We start from the raw sequence: 26,597 nt of genomic DNA on the forward strand, positions 1-26,597 counted from the left end.
GTGAGCTATCCTAGAGAAATTAAACAGCTAGGGGAAATCTTTGTCTAATTCTCGACCCTTGGTCAAATATTGTTTTTAAATTCCTGCACTAGGTCTCATTGACGTACTAGTGCATTACTGAAAATGCCATAAAACTTGGTGCGCTGGTACATTTAAAATGAAATTGGCGTTATTTTCTTTTAAATTCCTTCGGATTCCATGGGGGTTTAGTAAAGTTTTTAGAACAATATATATTGAGGATTTTACATGAGTGACTTTTCATATTGAATTTATCAAACGAGTTAAATAAAATAATAAAATGGGAGGCTCTGTCGAGCATTTTACCATTTTTTTTCAACGAGTTTAATAAATTCAATGTAGAAAGTCACAAATGTAATATTTTTAACCACATATTAGCTTTTCCTGTCGAAACGTCAAAGCGTGATTCTAGGAGAAACAAAGGAAGAAGAGTTTCGTGCCCAGCGGCTCTTTGATGTAAGCTGCTGGTGATTTTTCCTGCGTGCATTCTTGGTCATACCGTGACTAAAAGATGACATTGGTAAAAAATGAAATCTGGCCAGATACTGGTGGAAATGGGCTAGTTTGATTAGAATTTGATAGAAAATGACAAATTAACTGCAATTTTGTTGAAAATGAGGATAAAACCCAAAAATATCACATTTTCACTGTTTTGGGTGTATTTTTTTCAGAAACTGCATATTTATAGGCTACTGACAGCTAGTTTCTGTCCATCAGAGGTAAAAGTGAAGATATATAACAGTTTAAATGTGTAATTTGCATGCAGATCAGAGTAAAATGTCAAAACAGGGCAAAACAAGGCTGAATTTAGGGTAACTGCTTCAACATTATGTCGCGACAGCTATTTTTGACAAAATCTGACGCTTTGTCTTATGGTACTGAAAATGCCATAAAAACTTGGAAACAGTTGATATCAAGCTTAAACCTTGTATTTCTTCATGCATTTGGGTTTCTTGTACATTTCAAATGAAATTGGCACACTGTCAGAGAAAAAAGTTTTTCTTATAGGCATACAGACACTAAATAGAAAAATGGCGCGAAAAAAAAATGGCGGATACAAATAGTTCTCAGTTTTTTCGCTGTGTAGAGCTATTTTCCTTATTTTCTTTGCATTTTTTTTTTTGGTAAAATCACATGACAGATCTATGCTTGACATGAAGATAGCATTTTGATCATGAAATAACACCATGACAAAATTTTTCATGGAAACTTAGATCATACACCACCAGTATAATTTGGGGTCTCATTTTTTAGCTGATTTTGCAGTTTGTGTGTTTGACTGAAATTATTTTTCTTGCATCAAACATGACCCCCACTTTTCTTTTGATTTTTAGTTAGCACTGAAAATATTCTTCAAGAAAATGTAAGTTACAGAAATTTAAAATGGGGCCTGATGTGTGCTGCGGTCATTGGAAATATGTCAATTTTATATAGAATAAAGAACAACAACTATTTAGTGTGTTATAACCTATAACGGAGGCCAGTCAAGACTTGTATATGAAGTCATTACGCGCGTTGACTTTGTAAAACGTTGTTGATGGCTTCAGACTATTCTCATGTTAAATGATTAAATATTTTTTCAAGAATAAAAAATTATCAAATAAACCACACTATAAGGGGATAATATGAAGGGGAGCGGTGGTTTAGTGGTTAAGGTGTCGGCCGCTCAACACGGGGGTCATGGGTTCCAGTCCAACTATGGTTACGACCACACCTCATATGACACCAGTACTGGTTTTTCCAGGAAGTTGACTCGAGAGTGGTTCAAGTAAGCTTGAAGCTTTCATCACAACTGAGCTGAAATAAATTAGTATAAACTAATAGCTTTATCTTTGGTAGGCCTTTGGTAGTCCTAGATGGTCACAAAAGATGACTGGATATTGTTCGCACTTAGAAATATTAACATTTTAACCTTATTTTCGACGTGTTTCGAGCACCGTTGGCTCTTAAACATACGTGTAGTAAAAGATCCTTGCTATCTTAAGAGACAAGATCGGGTACCTGATTTAGGTGTGACTGGAAACAATAAAGGGTGACTGGGTAGCGTTCGAACTTACAATAGTTTACTATTTGGACCATATCTGGAGAGCTCTCAACCTGGTTCGTGTCCTTACGACCGGAAGACGTACCTGTTCTATACATGGACATATAAGTACATGCCCTGATCTGAAATAGTTGGAACGTTTGCCATACATGGATGCAGGGTATTGTCATTTCAAATACATGGAGATATACTTAGTTCCCTTTTGACCCTTGCTCAAGTACCTAAACATTTCTAGTTAAAAAGTCGAATAGCCGAGTTTACAAGTCAAAATTTAAGATGGTACTTGGTATGCCAAAATTTCAACTAAGGCTTTCGAAATTTCAATAAAAAAACATACACCGGACAATAATGCAAGAAAATAAATTTGACTACTAGTACCTTAACATCTAAGTTACTGGAAAATTTAACAGTTGATGATTTACAAAACAAATTATTTTCAAACTGGTGTGTCCATTTTTATAGATACAGCGTTTTCAATAAACTTGTTTTATCTTTTTTATTTGTTGTCGATTTTTAAAAAAATATTTCAGTCTTTTTATATGTAGGAGTAATGGCTTACTTTTTGTTTTCCCCTTCCTGTGGTGATATTTTTCTCTCCCAAAATTACATAAATTTTCTACAATATATTATGTGGCAAAATTCAGTGATTTTATACAAGCCAGATATGAATTACTGAAGATATAAACGTGTTTGTGTATACGGTCACAAACATTCGCATCCCATTTTAAAGTAGGCAACAAAAACATTGCATGCACGTACATTGTGCATAAATTAAAATGACATATCTAGACGTTTTAATATTAACTTCACAATTGTTTATAGCACATAACATGAGCAAGTGTAAGCATTACATACCTTTTAACAACATGACAGCGAAAGAGAACATCCAAACGTAGTGAACATTTTTAACCAAGGCATTTATCTTATGTAAGAGGAATGACTAATTCTGGCAGACATTCAAATCAGTATTTATCACAGAAATATAAAATTATAATTTCTCGAAGAATTTGTCAGCAAACATTTCAAAGAGAAATATATTTATAAGCTTTGTGCATCTTGACATGTTAGTTGTACACATGTACTTTCATTTCCATTGTACACATGTGTTTTCATTTTCACATTTATTATTTTATGAAATTATACGGTCATTGTTCAAGTTCATCTTCTCTTTAATTGCATGCAGAAATCTTTACTTTTATTGAACACGTGAAATTGTTCTTGATAACTTTTGTACAAATGCATCTTCACCATTACTGAAGACGCAAATGTTTCCTCTCCTTGTTCTACAGTACACATGCCTGTAGAAACTTGGCTTGAAGAGTGAACGTTTAAATTCAGTTCTGTTTCTCTGTATAATAAAATGTCTGAAACACATCGTCAACGGACAAAATAATAGGCGGAAACAAACTAAGAACTGCTAAAAAGAAATAACCCTACCACACACTTGCCACACTCGCATCTTTTGAACCGTGTCATGTACATCTGGAAATAGCAATCAGTTCCATAGGAGAGAGTGGTAACATGGTTTGAAAGCGCTACACCAAGGAAAACATACAGCGAAATATGCAGTATTTACAACAAACCACAAGAAAGAAGAAAACTGAACAAAATGAGACTGGCTTTCTAATGACATGTACACAAATCTGGTGGGCAGTTGTTTTGTTTACAATTTGAAACACACCATTGGTCCATTGAAGAACCTTTGCTTTTATCTACTGCTACACAATTTCCCCCAGACATTGAGGCTGGACCTGACCACGACTCACCACCAGGGCACGTGCACGCACACATATTTGTCGGACACTGACCTGGTTGACCTGTGTTACAGGCGTTATTGCAGAATGAATCAAAATCTGAACCAGGTACTGAATTTTTTGCAGTGCATTCAAATTCCGATCCATCTGGACAAGTTGCCGGCATTGATCCACCACCGTAGTTTTGAGGAGCGGTATTTTTTTGCGATTCTTGTAGATGAACTGAAATTTCATTAAAAACATTATTATTTGGAGCGCCATTTCCAAAAGAATTTTTAATCTGACGCATAGCGTCATTAAATCCCTGCATGTAACTTGATTGTCCAGAGTTAGAACTACTTGAACCAGAATTAGAACCGGAAGACGGCCCTTCGCCTGGTTCCGGATACTCTCCAGGCTCATATCCGGGAAAATTAGAAGCAGGTGATTCGGTAACATGATGACTGGAACTAGCATCCGTCCAACCGTAAGTCTCTTGGGGTCTTGTCTGCCAAGAGGCTGGCTGTGGTGTCGGAGATGGTCCCCAATTCTGTGGCGAAGGAGTTGGTTGCCATTGTTGTTGTGTTGAAGGTGAAGGTGGGGGCCTGTTCCATGGCTTTTCAGTAGCTGGAGCCCTTGGAACTTGAGGTGTTCTCCATGACTTTGTGGTAGTTGGCATACCATGCGCCAGTAAAGTCTGTGCCAATTTGCTTACTATTTGTTTTACAAGCTCCATGTTTGGACCGTTTCCAGCGCCTGAATTGAAAATGTCATATGAAGGACCGGCTGGGGCTGCTGGAGCTTGTGCACGGGCTGGAGCTTTGGTACGGGTCGGAGCTGGTGCCTGTTGCTGTGTCACACTGTCTCCGGGCAACGGCGGAAGTGGAGATACGACTTTATTACCAATTGCGATATCTGCACAGTTGACGAAATTTTCTTGATTTCCGCAACCAAGACATTCACCTCCATACCCATCTGGACCCATACTCTGGCCTGAAATGTAAGCAAGAGTTGCAAGTAGACAATGAAGCTCGACGCAAATGCGGGAGCACAATTTTTGCGGAAAGGGGCTGTATGGGGCGTAATGACGGTGGGCATTGGTGCTACTAAGAGAAAATATAAACAAACACTGGAAACATAAAGTTAAAAAAAATGTTTGTATAGCTGTGGAAAATATGGTGTTGCGGGCAATGAGGAGGGATGACGGGATACTAAAAACAATTTTAAGAACACAAGAAACTAATGTTTCTGGTGTGGCGGGTCAGTGGGGGTAATGTGGAGGGGGTGGTATATAATCACAACATAAAAATCCAAGAAACAACAAGTAAAAAAGTCTGGGGGTGGGAAGGGTAATGGGAGGTGCGGGAAGGATGTGGTGAGTAATGCGGGTAGGGGCAGATGACAGGATACTAAAAGACAATAACAGGAAATATAACAAAATAAAGGTACAAAAATGCATTTGGTTGGGTGCATGTATGAGTGTGGGGTTGGAGCTGTTGGGGGATGCAGACAGTTGAACGGACACTCTGATGTATGAACAACATTTCTATTTTCCCCTCTTCCACTTCATAGCAAGGAATGAATACATATGCTCTAGAAAGACAAAAGAAACAGCTAGAACTTTGAAACTTAATATTACAAATAGGGTCAACAGAAAACAGTGACAGTTATCGTATCGAACCTATATCGTTCAGTTGGTAGAAACCTATGCTGTTTCATTCAATTGCGATGTGTAGTTTCTAAGATACTATGCAGCTATAGTAGTACCTTGGTAAAGAAGTGTGTGTAGTTTTCTTTTGATGCTGATACTCATTATATATACCAAAATAAACCTTGTCACGTGTTAATTCTGACCTGTTGAGACACTTTTGTGGCTCAGAATAATGATAATAATAATAATAATAAATGACTTAAGGATAAAATATCCTTAAAGAGCAGAAACTCATTGAACATTAAATCTACTTACATGTATTTAATTCAATAACTTTTTCCATAGAAAGAAATGCATTTTTTCTTATTTTCTCAATTTTAGCTGACCTGTCACAAAGTGACAAGGTGAGCTTTTGTGATCGCGCAGCGTCCGTCGTCCGTGCGTCCGTCCGTTAGTACGTCCGTAAACTTTTGCTTGTGACCACTCTAGAGGTCACATTTTTCAGGGGGTCTTTATGAAATTTGGTCAGAATGTTCACCTTGATGATATCTAGGTCAAGTTCGAAGCTGGGTCACGTGCGTTTAAAAACTAGGTAAGTAGGTCTAAAAATAGAAAAACCTTGTGACCACTCTAGAGGCCATATTTTTCGTAAGATCTTTATAAAAATTGATCAGAATGTTCATCTTGATGATATCTAGGTCAAGTTTGAAACTGGGTTATGTGCCGTCAAAAGCTAGGTCAGTAGGTCAAATAATAGAAAAACCTTGTGACCTCTCTAGAGGCCATACTTTTCATGACATCTGTATGAAAGTTGGTCTGAATGTTCATCTTGCTGACATCTAGGTCAAGTTTAAAAGTGGGTCATGTTTCTTAAAAAAACTAGGTCAGAAGGTCAAATAATGAAAAACCATTGTGACCTCTCTAGAGGCCATATTTTCCATGGGATCTGTATGAAAGTTGGTCCGGATGTTTATCTGGATGATATCTAGGTCAAGTTTGAAACTGGATCAACTCTAATCAAAAACTAGGTCAGTATGTCTAAAAATAGAAAAACCTTGTGACCTCTCTAGAGGCCATACTTTTGAATGGATCTTCATGAGAATTGGCCCGAATGTTCATCTTAATGATATCTAGGTTAAATTTGAAACTGGGTCACGTGCCATCAATAACTAGGTCAGTAGGTCAAATAATAAAAAAAAACCTTGTGACCTCTCTAGATGCCTTATTTTTCATGGGATCTGTATGAAAGTTGGTCTGAATGCTCAACTTGGTGATATCTAGGTCATGTTCGAACTTGGTCAACTGTGGTCAAAAACTAGGTCAGTATGTCTAAAAATAGAAAAATCTTGTGACCTCTCTAGAGACCATACTTTCGAATGGATCTTCATGAAAATTGGTCAGAATGTTCATCTTGATGATATCTAGGTCAAGTTTGAAACTGGGTCAAGTGCCGTCAATAACTAGGTCAGTAGGTCAAATAATAAAAACCTTGTGACCTCTCTAGAGGCCATATTTTTCATGGGATCTGTATGAAAGTTGGTCTGAATGTTCATCTTGATGATATCTAGGTCAAGTTCGAAACTGGGTCAACTGCGATTAAAAACTAGGTCAGTAGGTCTAAAAAATAGAAAATTATTGTGACCTCTCTAGAGGCCATACTTTTGAATGGATCTTCATGAAAACTGGTCAGAATGTTCACCTTGATGATATCTATGTCAGATTTGAAACTGGGTCACGTGCCATCAATAACTAGGTCAGTAGGTTAAATAATAAAAATCCTTGTGACCTCTCTTGAGGCCATATTTTTCAATGGATCCTCATGAAAATTGGTCAGAATTTTTATCTTGATGATATCTAGTTCAGCTTCAAAACAGGGTCACATGAGCTCAAAAACTAGGACACTATGTCAAATAATAGAAAAAACAACGTCATACTCAGTTCAAAACTGGGTCATGTTGGGACAGGTGAGCGATTCAGGACCATCATGGTCCTCTTGTTTCTTTAGTTTTTCTTATTTTTTTTACAATTAATGGTTGCATTTTAAATATTTACTACTTTCTGTTAAAGTCGGGTTATACTATATAATACGGGTTGTCTGGTGGTCTAGCGGTGACACGCATGACTGTCAATCCATTTCAGGGGTTCGAATCCCGGTCCAGGTGTTGTGCTATGGGCACGTTAAAGAACCTATAACTGTCTATTCAAACGTTAGCCGGACATGCATGCGTTTAAATATCCCTCTCCTTGACGCTCCAAGAAGTTCAAAACGCGTGTTCACGTATTGTCCTTTCGAGTCATAATGAAAGCCAACTGTCATCCGGAAGAAATCAAATTTGCTAAGGTATCATTTATAACAGGCTTGACGGGAATGAATGAAGTCAGTTTGTATTTACGCTCTGCATATTTCATTTAGATCATAACATTTATATCATATTTGCTTGTCACAACAGTGTGATTTATTCCACAAATTTCCTCATTTGAATGGAATTTTGAACTATGATATCTACATTGTATAATGTATTGCATATATGTGTTGAAGTGTTGTTTTTTCCCGTATAATACGACTTCTGAAGTTATTTTTGAACCACATTCAACAGAATACAGGCACAGCTACAGTCAATACTATGAAGTGTTTTAACTAAGTACACCGACAACTATTGCAGTAAGAAAGAGGCGCATTTTATTCAATGTAGAACAAAGAACAAATAAAGAGTATAAAATGCAATAATTAAATATTCTATACGTATGCGTACCAGCACACGTGTGAAATCTTAGTCTGCCAGAAATAAACGAAAACTTATTTTGCTATACCAAATTTTCATAGGAAGCATGAGAAATGCGAAATCTTTTTAAAAGAGAATGGGCAACCAATACATATATGTTAATTATTATTTAGATCCATGATCAATAAATGTTATAAACATAATAGCAAATAAAACAAGAGGACCAGGTTGACCAAGATTGCTCGCTCGAGGTTTACATTTCAGACATCGTAACATCGTAACGTCATCAAGGAAACATTTTTGCCAGATTACTTTGAAAACCGGTCTGCAAATCAAGAGAAAATTTTCGTCGTTTTTTTTTTTCAATTAAACGAAGACATCACTTTGTGTATTACAGAGAAACGACATTTCTCACATCTTACTGGCATGCTCAGCTTAAATAGGTACAAAGTTTCTTACTCTGACGATATGGGACTGCACAATGATTGCCATGCTTTTAATTTGCTAACATGACCGACGTATATGCCAAGTTAGGGTAACACCTAAAATTGCTAAAAATGTCAAATTTCACCGATCTGTTTTGATTTTATCACGGACAAGGTAGGATAATTAGAGTTCGATGTATGTTTCACATAAGGTCATATAGCGACTATCACAGCAAGAGTTAATTAAGCAAAACGGCCCTTTCTGTTTTCTTTAGTCGATTTAGCGAAATAGAATAAATAAATCATGAATCTATTTCTTGAAAAAAAAAAAACCATATGGGTTTCGCTTTAAAGGGAAAATGTGTTTGAACATAAATTACCTGCGACCCATTTCCATTGTAAAACACACTGCGAACACTCCAAGTGTGGTGGTAACATTACCGCTAGCTCTATGTATACAGACGCTCCTTTACGCGTGATAAAATATCTCGTGCCATGACCTACAATGTTGAGAAGATGCCTGTTCAGGCAGGCATGAGTCGCCTTCTTTAGTGGATTGTTCACGGGGCATAATCGAAACTCAAAGTAGCCTTGATGATTACTTGTAAGCTCTACAGTGACGTTGATGTAATCTCCCATTTTATACTGACGTGCCACGACTCCTCGTGCATACTTTCCGCCAGCCTCATTTTCACGCGGTCCTTCCCAGGGGTCACCGCACACTCCACATCGTCCACCATGGCGCTCAAATTGATTCTGGAAAAAGAAATAAAGAAGGTAAATATTCAGTCCCAATCCGTGGGCTCCTGGGCTTCTAAGCAATAAAAACATTAAATGTCTGTGTGCTTATCTTTGGATTTATCTGTAACCCATGAACACCCAAAAGAAGGTTTAATGAATGACTTAAGGTACGCCCCAATCACTTCTAAATCATAGATTTTGATTTGAGATTATCGATTCTTAAGAAAGTTATTTCTGTTGGCAACTATAGTTTGAGAAATAGTCTGGTTAGCAACAGAAAAATGAATGTTTTATATATGCCTATAAATGCATAGTTCCAGGCATAACCTTCCGTAATCACCTGGATGAATTCTACACCCCAAGGTTTCAAACCTACATCGGTGAGGGGCAAATATTCCAAGCGACCTTTATCAGCCACTTAAATATATCGTTAATGATGCCTCTAATTGAACACCGTCCACTTTCGGATCGTAATTTCGCCCTCAGGTCAAAGAGATACTACATTATAACGATAAGAAAATGAAAAAAAAAAACACGATACGAAAGTGCAATATTGAAATTGCGCTATCGCATCGCATCGTATGTGTAGCCTTTGCCAATCTACAGGGTGAAAAGATTAAACAATGATCTTTCTAAAGGAGCACTGTGCAAACAATGTAGTTTGTAAATTAGATTCATTGTTTGGTAAGTTACCTAGGCATTTTACATTTTAACAGTCTTTTTGTTGTCATGGTAATTACCGTTGACAGTTTATATACTACCACCTGTTAGATTCAGACCGGTTTTGTAATGATAAAGAGACATCTAGTTGTCAACGTCATTTTAAGAATTTTTTACGAAACCACTGGTGTACATTCCGGTTCATTTCTTGACAGGCATGGTGGCATATCTCTGCCTAAATTAAAGGTTTACGAACAGAATCGCGTTATCTAAATAAATATCGAGAAAATGATCTGGTTATCTAGTTAATGATTGTGATTTCTTCCCAGTAAGATAAAAGCCTTAATTAATACGTGTACAAGTGATAGCCCCAAAGCCCAGAACTGCTCACGGCTACTGGCAAATAAACCATTTCTCCGATTAGAAACCCTTTCACTCTGATTCTTGTTGAATGACATTTTTATTTTCAGGGTTCCGTTAACAACTCTAATAAAGATCGACCTCCCTGACAATTCAAGTATCACCAAGAGCCGAGATGCCAATTTTATTTCCATTGATTTCAACATATTTTATTGCATTATAAATACACCTCACTTACACAGCATAAAAAATAATAAATGCAATAAGGTATATTAACAAGTTCTAAAAACATTATCAAATAAACTCCCCTTTATTTCCATTAAGCCGCCGCACTATTTTCCCCCACCCTAGGGTTAGGGTTTTCCCCCCTAAGATATTGAATACGCTCTGGGATCAGAAACTGCACTGTATCTGGAACGATCCTTATAGCTTTGCTATCTTTAAAAAGGTGGTCGTCTTTAACAACTACCTACTAATTTATTTGCTCTGAAAAGGTACTTATTTTCTTCTTGAAAACGACATTCTTTCTTCTTTACAGTATGGGTCTACACGTGAATCAACTCACCTATTTATTTTACAATGCCTTCTGTAAGGGCTCTCGAATATGAGCTAGAAGTAAGAACTGTTTTCTTTGATATCAGTAATTCTTTTGATAATGAATTGCATAAATGTTTTTCTTCAAATTGAAAAATGCTGGACTGGACGGGCGGCTGTCTTGTTATCTGACCTTTCCTCTAACAAACGTCAACCAGGTACCCATATTACCAGGTACCGGAAGTCCATAGGCAACATTAAAATGTCATAGATGACGAAACAAGATCAACGACAAGCCAATCCGATTGATCAACAGCACATGCTTGAGTTTCTATTCGTATTAAGCATTTTTGTTTACTTCCGTTACTAAGGAACGGGCTAGTGGTAAAATCATCTGTAGAAACTATAGAAACTGTAAAAACTCAAGTATGACCTCAGAGATAGGTAGCTACTGACATAATGGCGTGGATCGATGGTAAATTAACATAATAACGATCATCGACAAAATATAATATATCAATTTCTGTCAAGTTTCTTGCTATTTGTTATATAATTTTAAACATGAGGAAGAATTGACCTCATGACCGATATGGCAGAAAATCTATATCAGGGGAGACAACAGCGTTATAGTATTGGTAACGGGTGACCGGCATTGCGATGTCGATATCTATTGCTCCGGGTATTATCACCTGGATGTTTATTTCAATTTCGAAAGGTTTTCCATAAGAAATGAAACAACTTTTTAGTTACAAACTATGTAAAAGAAGGGACTTTTCATAAGAAATTGAAAAAAGTCATTTTTACCATAACAATACTTAATATGCAGTTTCTTAAATGTTATTTTGTATTTTGGTCTGTCAAGTCACAAAATGTCAATAAATAAAACAAATAAATTTTAGAATTAACATTGTAAAATCATGTCGAATTATAATAGTTAATACTGCTCTTTCTTTTCTGTGTGACATGTAGTATATGTTATCAAATGTTTCAGACCCCAGGTTAAAATCCTGATAATGACCTTGTTAGATTTTTACAACCACATCCATTTTTAAATGAAAAATACATATATAAGTTGTATTTTTTTTAAAGGTTGATTACAATTTATACTATCAGATGTGTAGATCTTACTAAGTTTGATTTTTTTTTCACTCTAAAATGGTTGAATAGCAGACATTTATATATAAGTAATCCTTTATATATCGTGAAAGTAAAAAATTAAATGAATCGAAAATTATGGTATGTTTGTAGAATAAATAAAAGGGAGACTTGAGTCACCCTTGGTAAAATGGATCCCTTTCTCTTTCTTTTAAGCGGCGGTTAAACGAGAACGACCTTGACATCTGATATTTTTTCTGAAAAAGACTTGCAATTAAAACTTAAGAAATTTAAAGTTGTTGAGAAATTTCGCCATACACAACATGAGTAATAAGTCATTTGCTAATTTAGTTCACAGTATTACATAAAAATAATCATGAATTAGTGACATTTATGACAACACCGTGACATCATTAACATATTTAGCGTAACGATATTCATTTAAACAGCAATTACATTTTAATGCTTCATCAATAGTTCTTTTATTAATGTCCGCAGTGAAAATAAATTATATTTTATGTATCGGATGTACACGTTTTTACTTTAATGAATAAGACGGTACCACTGCGACAATTGTTACAAGTTAAATTTTCCAAACAATTTGTATTGTGCATTTTTCTGAAAATATTTTAGAAAAACATAATAATTTCAAGATATTTTATTTGTTTCCTGAAAATATTTTAGCTCAAAATTTGCGTAAGTGCTTAAAACTGCCACGAGATACCTGGTAGCTATCACGATAATACTCTAACCTTTCAAAAACAGTTATGCATTTTTTCCCCCTGGAAACATTATCGGGATAAATTATTGTTTTCAGGGTATGCTTTTTACTTCCGAGAAACTTTAGGCTATTGTATGGTGGCATATTTCTGTCACGAGATAGCTAGGTAGTTATCATGATAAATTGTTTACTTTCCAAGAAATTTGTGCATTTTTCTGAAAACATTTCAGCAAGAAATAATAATTTCTTGATATTTTTTTTCTGAACATATTTAGTGCAAAAATTCGCGTTAGTGCTTGTAACTGCCACGAGATACTTGGAAGCTATCACGATAATATCTAAAACTTTCCAGAAAACTTGTGCATTTTTCTGAAACATTATCGCAATAATTTTTTGTTTTCAATATATGCCTTTTATTTCCAGGAAACTTCAGGCTATTGAGATAAAGTTTGAGATAAAGTTTTCAGAAAAGTTCGAAATATCAAGATAATTGTTGAAAGCATCGAGAAGTGCAACTTACGCAAAAATATCGAGATACTAATGTAAATTATCCGCGTTAATAAGATTTCCAGGAAACTTTTGACTATTGAGATAATCTTTTAAGAAAACTCCGCTTTATCAAGATAACTTTTTTTAGTATCGCGAAAGCAACCTAGCTATCTCGTGGCTACGGAAACGTTTATGGGCCTCGCAATGTCGTGTAAGATAACGCAGATTTCGACATATTTTCGCGAGAAATCAACATATTATCACAACAAGTCGATATATCTTATTGACATGTTGCATTCCTTTTTTTCAATGTTTAATCACTTTTACTCGAGATCCGCGTAAGCTGTAATGATATCTCGACATATTATGTCGATATAAACCACCCCTTTCTTGATTTTCTAACGCAAGTTCTCGTCTTAACCCGACTATATATAAACAAAGTCACTTCAATGACAGTGACCAGGGGCGTAGGAAAGGTGAGGTTGGGTTAAGGATTCAGTTTGTATGCGTGGATCTTGGGTCTCGTCAAGCAGAGTTTTGTTTGTTTCTTTTGGATTTAACGCCGTTTTTCAACAGTATTTCAGTAATGTAACGGCGGGCAGTTAACCTAACCAGTGTTCCTGGATTCTGTACCAGTACAAACCTGTTCTCCGCAAGTAGCTGCCAACTTCCCCACATGAATCAGAGGTGGAGGATGAATGATTTCAGACACAATGTCTTTTATCAAATCGTCACGGAGAACATACGCCTCGCCTAGGGCTCGAACTCACGACCCCACGTTCCGTAGATCTGCGCTCTCCCTACTGAGCTAAGCTGGCGGACTGTCAAGCAGGGTAAACAATGAACATAAATATAAAATAAAAACGTATAGTAATTCCAGAATAAAATGCGGATTCACTGTGTATAGGCAGTTTACGAGTACTTAGGCAGCAAATATTCACTCGGCGGATCATTTGCCATTCTATAAAGGGACTCGGTAAAGCTGCTAGTTATAGCAAGACTAAAAATTTATTTCTGGTTTACGGCAATTTGTAAGTGCTTTAATGCTACTCCTTGACAGATTGTATGAAGCAGAGAATAACTGCATACACAGTTTGGTTTGTCTGTGAACAAATAACATATCACTAGTACATAACACATTTTTATAAATATTTTCTGAGTGCATATTTTTTTCCGAAACAGCAACAGCAAACAAATTAAACAGATAAAGAAAATTAAAAAAGAAAACAACCTCAAAGTAAAATATCCACAGTTTTACTTTCACAACAGACGTCCGTCAGATGTTGTGAAAGAGAAGTAATTCTTTGAAAATTATTTTTTCTATTTTTATGGATTTCATAAAATGAACAGCAAGAAACCTTTGTATTAAATAACAAAAAGTATGTTTTTCATAAAGCAGATCTATGTTCAACATGGATTTCATAAGAAAAAGTAAATATTCAAATTAAAAGAAAATACAATGATTATGTTTTATGAATGGATTTCATTAAAAAACGTCCGAAAATAACAACAATCTTTTTAATTAAAGATATAAATAAGTTCATCTAGAATGCAGTCGGATTCCTTAAAAAGGTGATTAAAGGAAATAAATAAATAAAATGTTGATGTTTTTATATGAAGAAAATTAAGACTGCTTGGATATCCTAAAATATCTGTAGCATTGCATTTGACGGACCAATGTGTTTGTAACACTGTCTGCTATCTGTCACCTCACATGGATTAGGAACTTACATACTATAAGTAGTCAACTTGAATAGTGTATACCTTTATTCGTGGCAGGAAATATGGAACTTGTTTTTGTGTACATTCATATATCTTTTGTGTGTTGTCAAAATTCAAAGGAATCGGAATCATGGTAACGTTACTGTGGTTTTTAGAAACCGCTTCTTAGGACATTGCGCTCCCAAAAATTGCAAACTAAGTGCTGTAATTGTTGAAGTACAGTTTAAACTGCCCTACGGTCACTTTATATTGGTGGTAAGCCAGGCTTCTAGGAACAGGGTCAGTGCTATAATTCCCAAAATAATTTCCAAAATTGCGTTTATTCTACTAATTAAACTTCCAGCTATTTGATTTGTCTTACTAGCATGGTATTGAAAATGCCCACCCAATATGAAAATACTTCCTACGGGCCTGTAAACCCATATTTCATATTTCTAAAGAGAGCAATTACTATGTAGGGATAACGCATGTTTTTCGTGTTATAACGTTTGCAGAATCCCTAGGGATTATTTGGTGCTCGAGCCCGTAGGGCGAGGGAACCAACGTATCCCGAGGGATTCTGAAGATGCTATAACACGAAATGAACATGCGCTAACGCTATTCTAGCATAAAACGCGGAAAAACCTAATAAATGAATACATTCTACCTCAACGTCATTAAATTTCCATGAAAAACGCGGGAATATCTGAGTTGTTTTTTCACGTTGACGTCATTTCCATTTGAATTATTCGTTTGGAGCCGTAATACATTTACGCTTTGCCACGGAACGCGCGAATATAAAAAGGTGTTTTAACAGCACGTGAGCGCGAAAATCTTTCTGTTAACACACGTCTTCTCTCTTGTTAAAACACCCCCAAAAAGTGACAAGAACAGCAGTTTTATGCTAGAATATATTACGAGAACTCACTTTAGTAAATCAAGAAAGGGGCGTTTTATATCGTCATACTATGTCGAGATATCTTTATAGCTTACGCGGATCTCGAGAAAAATTATTAAACATTGAAAAAATGAATGCAACAAGTCAATAAAATATATCGACTTGTTGTGATAATATGTTGATTTCTCGCGAAAATATGTCGATATTTGCGTTATCTAACGCGACATTGCGAGGCCCATAAACGTTTCCGTACGTGGCAGAAATATGCCACCATACCATTAAGATGAAGTTTTCAGAAAAGTTCGAAATATCAAGATAACTGCTGTATCGAGATAACTATCTTGCTAATAAATGGCACATGTGGACACTTCCGCAAAAAATATCAAGATGCTTATGTAAATTATCGCAATAATATTTCTAAAGTCTGTCCCACCAAATTTTTGACCTCAACTTTGGACTGATATGAAGAAATGGAACATGATCAAAGAACATAAAACATGTTTTTGTGAATTAAAATTTTGATTTTTAACTTCATTTTAAATTTTTTCAAAAAAAAAAAAGTGAAAAAGGCTGTGATTTCCCTAAAACTGTCTTATTTAACATTATGATGTGTACCACCATATGAAAATATCAAAGCCCTGAAAGGACTGATAGCCAGTGCTTATTGAGTGATATTTCAACAGATACCTGTGAAGAATCAACATTCCATTGTACACAGACCGGTCATGATTTGAGCAATGTTGGTAGAAGTCCACTAGACAATGGTACATGCCCGATATCTAAGCTCTGTGTACTGTGGTTCAAGACAGAAGATTTTTAAAGGTTTTCCCTATACAACTCTATGTAAAACTAAGTTTGCCCCAGCGTGGCCAACCCTAACCCCTAAATCCTAACCCCTAACCTTAGAGCGGAGTGATTCCGAATATTTCGAATGTGCATATAAAGTTCATAATTATTCTAGAATCCGTTGCTGCTTGTTATTGTTGTTTAAAACAGCAGTCCTCAGTTGCTTGCTCACACGTCCAGAATATTTGTGTGATGCGGTCACACAGAAAAAGAAGAAAAACCCAAACGACGCGAGGGGTTGAAACCTGGTAGTTGGTTTAGAGCTATAGCCAGTTGCTAAAGCACTGGTTAAAAATATGTATCTGTGTGATACCTTTTTTTCAGAAATAATATATGTGGTTTTGACTATAGACATTACGGTTTCGGACAGGCCACATCACTGCTTTAAAATAATTCTGAAACCAATTTCTTTTTGCATGCAAACTTGTTTATATGACTGAGGAAAATTTTGAATAGCAACCGATACTGAATGATACTACGGTCACATTGTTATTAGAACATGCCTCCTTACCATTTTTACCAAGGGAGCATGTCCATATTGAATTCTTCCTTTGTTATGTTTATTTTGAACCCTAGCTGAAGAACCCTGAAGAAGGCTAATATAGCCGAAACGTTGGTTAAAAATAAAGTGACTTGTTTTAAAAAGTTTTCGTAGTTTTGACTACTTTTAATACTTATATACTTACATATTGAATTCTAGAAGATGTCGGTAAGTTGCCGGATTATTGGCATGTATGTCCGACAATAGTCCGAAGTCTGCCCTAGATGAAATATACATTTTAACAAAATCTAACATTTTAAAATGCTAAAAATATGCTAAAATGATTATAATAGGCGAAAGCAATCCTTTATATATTGTAGTGTCCCCCATTATGCACCATATGTTCAGACTAAGGCTTACGGAAGAAGGGGAGGGGGGATGGGAACCTCACTTGAACCGCAGCAACGAGATCAAGTAATGAATTTTTATTTACACATTCAATAATAGTTTTTTTCCATTTTATTTGTGACGATGGGCATGAGAAAAACTGAAGGAAAAAAATATTTTCAAAAAATCCGTCATTTGCCTCGTGGCCATGAGATAAACTGAAAGAAAGTCCTTTTTGTAGAAAAAATATGTATTTACCTCGTGATAACGAGGTAATCTAAAGGATTTTTGTTTTAATTTAAAGAAATAATCTCTTTCAGGTCGGTAGCAAAGAGTATTTCTGTGCTTATATATCTTCCTGAATACCATAGTTTGAGAAATATGAATAATAACATCTGTGTTTATTCAAAAATATGAAAATGAAGTGAAACGGTTTCTAAATATGACGGTATATCATTTCTGAATGCAAACTTGTCATAAACTGTCAGTGAATGCATTATGTGTTACACAGTGATTGTATACATGTTCAGTAAGGGGGAATATGCATCATAAACAAATAGCACGCGCGTCTTGTCGTAAAATTATTAAAAGGAAGTACTTGTATCCAGAATGTTAGCAGTTACACTCTTTTTTACAAATTATGCTTCTGAAATTTATTTTCAACACTCGACTTTGATTAATTAGAATGACAGGCTCGAGCTTATTTGTGTCAAGACCTGCAGACGTTTTAGGCAACAAAAAAACTTTAAACAATATCTACCTCTTCCTGTAGTTTGAAGTATTTTTAGTTTGTTTATTTTTTATTGTCGTATTTAGTATTTAGTTTTCTACAACTATTAGACAGATAACCATGTATAGGGCCGAACTACTGTCATGGTTAACGTTTCAGAAAATGTCAGGCACAGGGATGCCGGCTAAGCCGCTTCCGAGAAAATAGCATGGAATATAATTATCTGGGAATTTCCGACATTGCTTGGTAACTACTAAACAGTTCGACCGCTCGTCAAAATAAAAGATTTTATTTGTTTCATTTCTAACGACACTTTCAATGGCCTCCAAGATTAAATATATTTTAGCCAAGGCTACAAAGAAACGATTGTTGATAAAGAATACCTAGATTTATTATGGGGCAATTCAGAAGTTTATTTCTTGATATTTCAAGCTATTGTGTCAGTTATATAAACAAGAGGACCATGATGGTCCTGAATCGCTCACCTCTTCCCACATGACCCAGTTTTGAGTATGACGTTGTTTTTTCTATTATTTGACCTATTGACCTAGTTTTCGAAGGTACGTGACCCTGTTTTGAACTTTATCTAGATATCATCAAGGTGAACATTCTTACTAATTTTCATGAAGATCTCATGAAAAATATGGCCTCTAGAGAGGTTTTTCTATTTTTACACCTACTGGCCTAGTTTTTGACCGCACGTGACCCAGTTTCGAAATTGACATAGATATCATCAAGGTGAACATTCAGATTAATTTTCATGAGGATCCATTGAAAAATATGGCCTCTAGAGAGGTCAAAATATTTTAATAATTTTAGACCTACTGACCTAGTTTTTGACCGCAGTTGACCCAGTTTCAAACTTGACCTAGTTGTCACCAAGATGAACATTCAGACCAACTTTCATACAGATCCCATGAAAAGTATGGCCTCTAGAGAGGTCGCAAGGTTTTTTCATTATTTGACCTACTGACCCAGTTTTTGAAGACACGTAACCCAGATTCAAACTTGACCTAGATATCATCAAGGTGAACAACCTGACCAATTTTCATGAAGATCCATTCAAGGGTATGGCCTCTAGAGAGGTCACAAGGTTTTTCTATTTCAAGACCTACTGACCTAGTTTTTAATCGCAGTTGACCCAGTTTCAAACTTGACCTATATATCATCAAGATAAACATTCAGACCAACTTTCATACAGATCCCATGAAAAATATGGCCTCTAGAGAGGTCACAACGTTTTTTCATTATTTGACCTACTGAGCTACTTTTTGAAGGCACGTGACCCACTTTCAAACTTGACCTAGATATCATCAAGATAAACATTCTGACCAAATTTTAAGGAGATCCATTCACAAGTATGGCCTCTAGAGAGGTCACAAGATTTTTCTATTTTTAAACCTACTGACCTAGTTTTTGACCGCACATAACCCAGTTTCGAATTTGACCTAGATATCATCAAGATGAACATTCAGACCAACTTTCATACAGATCCCATGAAAAATATGGCCTCTAGAGAGGTCAAAAGGTTTTTCTATTATTTGACCTACTGACCTAGTTTATGATGGCACGTAATCCAGTTTCAAACTTGACCTAGATATCATCAAGATGAACATTCTGACCATTTTTTATGAAGATCTTGTGAAACATTTGGCCTCTAGAGAGGTCACAAGCTTTTTCTATTTTTAGACCTACTGACCTAGTTTTTGATGGCACGTAACCCAGTTTCAAACTTGACCTAGATATCATCAAGGTAAACATTCTGACCAATTTTCATGAAGATATTTTGAAATATATGGCCTCTAGAGAGGTCACAACGTTTTTCTATTTTTAGACCTACTGACCTAGTTTTTGATGGCACGTGACCCAGTTTCGAACTTGACCTAGATATCATCAAGATAAACATTCTGACCAACTTTCATAAAGATCCCACAAAAAATGTGACCTCTAGAGTGGTCACAAGCAAAAGTTTACGCACGGACGCACGCACGGACGGACGACGGACGACGGACGCTGCGTGATCACAAAAGCTCACCTTGTCACTATGTGACAGGTGAGCTAAAAATGCAGTTTCTAAAATTGAAAGTTTAGATAGTCCTAATTAATGTAAGGGAAAGGAAATGTCTTTCTAAATCCACTAAACATGGCATTTCGTCTCTCCTAAACATCCTCCTACTTTCCGAATAAAATAAATTATATTACTTCCTCTGTTTCTATCATAATGGTATTTCATGCAATAAAAAGCCTTTAAAAACTCAAGGAACATGCTTTAATGATTTCTTGGGCGACCTTTTATTTTATCACATTTACATTATGCATTCTTTGCAATGCTCTTTGCAACCTTTAAGTCCAATTTTATTTCTGTTTTACAAGAATACAATAAAATTCATACTGACATTAGTATTCACGCATTCTATTTGACACTGTTTGACACATGGAAACCAAATTGATATTTAATTATATAAAAATAAATTTTCGAAAATATTCCAAAATTTAACAGACATATCATCTTCAGTCACCAAAAAGCAGAGCATGTCCTTTAATAATTCCTTAGTTATAACAATTACCTTTATAGTAACATTAATTAACATTAATTAGAACATGCAAATTTCGTGGAAACCATACTTAATCATTTTATCATTGTCAATTAGCTCTATGTTTGAGAATACAAATCATTGTTTATATGATATATACTCATATATTTCTATTTTTTTCTGTCTAAAACACCAAAACATCATCTAATACTGGTTTATTTCACTGGCTACTTTAAAGAAACATCCATTGAATGTTGTTGATTTTGACACTAAATCCCCTTTTCGTCTATCATTACAAAAAAATAGGAAATATTGTTTGTCTTTTATAAAACCTATAGGAGTTTAGCCATGTCATATTACATTCAAGTCTTGAACGGAGGGTTGGGATTGTCGATGATTTTTCTGTTTTTCACATTTTACGAACTTTTGAAGGCGGTAGTTGATAGAATTGATCCATTTTGAATTCCAGGCTAGATTAATATTTTCGTCCTTTTTGTCATTTAACTTATTTTATATCGAGAAATATACTATAACGAACAAACAGCAACAATCAAGGTATTTGATTTTATCGCATTCTACATAACATCTTCACTGAACTAACCGCTGGCATAGCGGGGATGGGGGTGCGAGATGGGTCTTGCTGGTATGAGTAAAATCACCGGAAATGCCTGAAAAATTATATATTCCTCCACAGGACAAACATTCATCAACAAGAGATAAATACAATAGTCATGCATACGAGCTAAATAGTTATCAGCTGGAGAAAATTATAATTCATCGCAGGAGTTGAAACAGTGATTAATAACTGTCATCCGCAAGAGATGAATAAATAGATTTCCACTGGAGATAATCCATCTGGTAGAGTGGATAAAATGCCACGTGCAGAAAATATGCAGTCATGCAAAAGAGAAAAACACTTAGTCTTTTAAATGGGAAAGACAATTATGCACTCACCAATAAAGGGGATACAGAAATAAACGCATCAGTCATTCGGTTGAATGTGTTTTAAATAAATCTGTCTGCATGCTCTAATACATCGAGAACAAACGTATTAAAATCTTTTCCTGTTTTTTTTTCAATTTCCATAATATTTGTCAATGAAAAGTACTTTTTCTTCGGAATGGAAATAGTCGGATGTGTAAAAATTATTGAAACTAAAAGAGAGATAAATCAAAGCTTTGGTCAGTTCGAAAAACTTGTTGATAATAAAAAAATACAATTACATGTACGTATAATGCGAAATCAATTTTAAATAAAACGTTTACAACCTACAACTGTACGCTTCCATGACCTATATTGATATATTAGGATCCAAATCAAGTCTCTTTTATCTTGATGATAAGTCCCTCATATTTACTTGGACCAAAAAGTCTCAAAGAATAAAAAGTGGAAGAAGATGTCTTTCCGCGTTCGCTGAAACACCCACCTATTGTTACAATAAAGTCAATCATTTTCATTTTCATTCCTTTATACGTATACTATAATTATTAAATGATATATATTCAAACCACAAAAGTAATTAAGGATAGTGAAATAATAATGCCTTTGTCGGCCTGTTTTTATTTCATTGCATTGCTGACAGTTTTAATACTCCTGAACGGTATAGACAAGTGCAGTTCCTTTAGAGACATTAAGCATACAATGTAGTGACATTGTCCAATTAGAGACAATGTAAACTTTAGTTCCGTGTTTCACGTGCTTAAATGTGACAAGTATGATTCATACGGTTCCGAAAGAAAAAAGAAAATGATTGCAAGGAGTCCCGATCGGGACACTTTGCATATCTGGTACAATGTACCTTTGAAACGTTACCGGGTTCTGTAAAAGGAAAGACGCTGATGTAACGTTCTCAACAAAGAAATTTTATTTAAATGATATGTAAATGACATTGAGATATTGCAGGTAAAATGCAGATATATACTAACTGTACATGATCTTTACTGAAATCGAGTTTAATTCAAGCTTCAGAAGTTTTAATACAATAACAGCATTGTAAAATATGTATGTATTATATACTCTTCATATAACAAGAACGACATACCTTTATTTGACTGAAGTAGCCTAATTTCATAAGCGCCTTTAAATAGGATGCAATAAAATACTTCAATAGTAATAGTAATAGTTTTGTTTAAAGGCAACACATAAAGACATGATAAAAATTAATGCATTTCTTAATACACGTTGCAAATCTTATCTTTTGTGATCATTGTTAGACTCGGCTATTTCTTTTCTTTGTAAATGATAGAAAAGAAAACATGAATTCAGATTTACATGAAACAATAAAAAATATGTGTAAAATAAAATCCAACTTTTCCTTATGATGTTTACAGGGGGCAAGACACCGTTTGCTAAACACCCGGATTCACTACAACTTATGTTAAATGACTTAGATGCCTATTGTAATCAATGGTCCTTGAAAAAAAATGCAAATAACACCTAAGTCTTATAATTGAGGGACCACTTATGAGTTTACTTACATAATGCTAAACTGGAAAATGTTACAAATAAATATTTTGGGGTATATTTCTTCCAAAATAATTACTGGAATAGGACACAGTCACATCTGGCATAGTAGGAATTTTTCTCATTACCTGATCTATCGGGTTGAATTACCATCATTTCAAGCTATCCTGATAGTAAAAGACATTGAACTTATTCTTATCAACCTCCACAGAAAAGTTCTTGAGTTGAGGTAGAATGTCGAATAGCCGAGATTATTTATACGGGGAGCTTGGTTCAGACAAATGGTTATGGTAAAATTTCAGAAAAGTTACATTCTAATATGTACAGCATGTTTATTTCAGATCCTGATAACCAAATTGATTACAATGGGTCAACTTGGGCATATCACTGATACAACAGGAATGTAAAATGTATGGTTAAAACAGAGACGTGTGAATGTCAACTTCCTGGTTAACAAGGGCGATTCAGTAAATTCTCTTATTGGTCTGCTTATGCCAGAATTATTAATCAGATCAAGACAGTATTCTCCATGCACAGAAACACACTTCTGGAGTATTGCTATCATGCTTTAAATGCTGAAAAGTAGTCTCCCCTTGGTAAACTGTTGAGACACTGGAAACTTGCAGAACCAATGGCACATCTAGTGGTATAGCGTTTACCTGCGAGCATTTTTTTTTTACAAAGGGCGTTGATCAGTTCTATTCCAAGAAAAATCACACGGAATTAGGTCAGGAGAATAAGGTGGATGCACAATCTGAATGACCTTTTGTTTTCTAAGAATACTGTACAGTTTGAGTTTTGTTGGCGGGCGCATTGCTACGAATAAGCTGTATATCTGTCAAACCTTAAATTTGGTGTTTATTTTGATATAATATTTTGGCAGCTCTTAGTACCTTATTTATGTAGAACTTGCCTGTGATTGCAAGAAATTTGTACAACGGGGCTACTAAAATGAAAAAAAAATGGCATATAAAACCTTTGCGGCATTTTTTTTGCAATAACCGGCCATGCCTCAGGCTTATTCAGCCATTGTTTGTTATTTGTGCGATGCTGGGGCTCAGAATGATCAACCCAAGTTTTATCCCTAACGAGCAAAGTCAGAATTATTTTGGCTTACAATCTTTCCCTCTAGCAGAAACCGCATCTGAAATGACTTTTGTGTGAGCTATTTTGAAAATAGCATTTCGACCGTCTTCTTTTACCATAACCCTAACGACAGCAATACTTTTCTAAGTTGCTGCAGCAGGCCTGCTTGGACGGTTACTGTATTTAAGACCATTTTGACCTCCTTGAATGTTTTAATCCAAGGAAAAACTTAACGTCACTATTGAACTACCATAGATTCGACACAGTTAAGAAAATATCTCCTTTGAGGATACCCACAAAGAAACCCGGGCTTAAATGTAAGCCCTGATTTCTATTTTCCACCAAAGTTCTTTCAGCATTTCAGATTCACTTTTTCTCTAGCAACTCTCTTACTTATTTACTGAGCTTTTATTGCCTGTTCACCAAACTTAAAACAGATATAATTTATACATTACAGATTTTTATCTATTTTTTCTTGTTAAAATATAATATTGCAATTGTTGAGTTAACTTTTGAACACATTTAATCGGTTTATTTATTCAACGATAATACTTTTTGACTTAAAGTTTCTATAAATGACCCATCAATAGTAACTGTTACAGTTCAAATTGCTATATTACGTTGCCTGTGTTTTGTACAACATTATTATCATGCATTTCATTTCTGGTGAATGTAAGTGCATGTTGTTTGACAAGCACCATTCTTTAATTTCATTTAGTTTGTATAACGTTTAATCATATTAAACCAGATTCATATACTGTTGAGTTGTCAGGATATAGGTCAATATGTCATTGATGTAAATGCTATAGCATATTGTTTTAAAACTTCAAACTCAATTCCACAGATAACTAAGAGCTGAACATATACCTGATATAACAGCTAGTAAGTGTTGACACATGTCACTGATAGATGCCGGTAAGTGGTCAAAATATAGGCAAATAAGTCCAACAAAAACTCGATGTCTACCTGATACAAAATTATTACCCATGTGATGATAGATGCTTTCATTTTTAACAAATTAAAAGATATGGTCCTATGTCGTCCCAATAAAACCGATAGCTGTATTAAGACTGGAAACTGATGGCAAATAGAGGGCAAAAATGTGCGTATTAGCCCGATACATGTTTGATAAATCTTGTGACCCCATATTGTTATAATGAATTGTCCTTATAACATGTATTAATCGTATGCAAAATAGGGGTGAGAGTGACGGGTCAAACTGTCTAACATGAAACGCAAAAATTGATTGTGATATAAATAATAAATAAACACTTGTCGTGACATTTAATTGACAGGTATATAATATATCAAATCACCGGTTAATGACAATATACGTGGTATTTCTCAATTACATATCTAGGAAAATAGTGACTAATGTTCAATAAAATGTTGCAAATGTCGCAAAATTAGACGATGAAGAAGAAAATAATGACATTCATGTCAGTGTATTTGAAATATGAGACATTCAGCCAAATAGTTTAAGTCTTTTTTGCAGCTGAAAATAAAACTAACTTACTAAGTACGATAGACACTCGCCTTACCCTTTTCGAATTTTACCACTCGCAAGTTACTGAAGGTGCATGCAATAGTCTTTTAAATTCTAATGTAACGCTACTGCATAAACGTGTCTCTCAAACCAAGGTTGATATCAGAGAATCTTAAAATACTTAAGTGCATACTAGTATTGAAATAAAAACCGTCAAGGCTGAGTTGAATTATTTACAGTTTTCACCGGTGTCACAAAATCACTTCATTTTTCTAAACAAATGACAAGTAGCAAGATATGTTTAATAAGATACTTTACCGTGAATCCTCCGCAGTTTAGACCCATGTCATTGTAGTTCCTTGGGTTTTTGTAATTGAAACGCCACATACTATTTCGTGAAGCAGGTTCGATCATCCGACCATGTCCCGTCACAGAGTCCACATACAAACAAGCAATCATCACGAATACTGAAGTCCCCAAAAGCGAAACTGTCATTTTCTTTTATAAAACTGTTTTCCGAGTAGAAAGTCAAAACTGTCTTACTTATAATTAGTAAAAACTTATTATCTATTTTCCACCCTACGAACAATTTATGTTTCTTGTATGTGTTTTTTTTTCCTGCAAATTTATTTTAATTATTAAATTCCAGATTGTTTTTATTACGCGTTATCATTGGTGTGAATTGTCTCTGCTATCAAACACAGTGAAACTACACATCAAAAGAGATTGTCGGGATTGTATATTTATAACTGCGAAACTATGAGGCCCCAACAATAGCGTAAGTAAACGAA

At 35.1% G+C, this 26,597-nt stretch overlaps 1 protein-coding gene across 1 annotated transcript; it reads right to left on the minus strand.

Annotated features, from left to right (window-relative positions):
• Positions 1-2,839: 2,839 nt before the first annotated feature.
• On the minus strand, positions 2,840-26,566 carry LOC123566061 (uncharacterized). The gene is made up of 3 exons (XM_045359894.2): positions 26,125-26,566; positions 8,975-9,350; positions 2,840-4,788 (listed from the first exon to the last, which is right to left on the minus strand). The coding sequence occupies exons 1-3, from the start codon at positions 26,299-26,301 to the stop codon at positions 3,686-3,688; spliced, it is 1,656 nt and encodes a 551-aa protein (XP_045215829.1). The 5' UTR covers positions 26,302-26,566; the 3' UTR covers positions 2,840-3,685.
• Positions 26,567-26,597: the final 31 nt, after the last annotated feature.

Source organism: Mercenaria mercenaria, chromosome 8 (genome assembly GCF_021730395.1).
Source record: "Mercenaria mercenaria strain notata chromosome 8, MADL_Memer_1, whole genome shotgun sequence".
Lineage (NCBI taxonomy): Eukaryota > Metazoa > Mollusca > Bivalvia > Venerida > Veneridae > Mercenaria > Mercenaria mercenaria.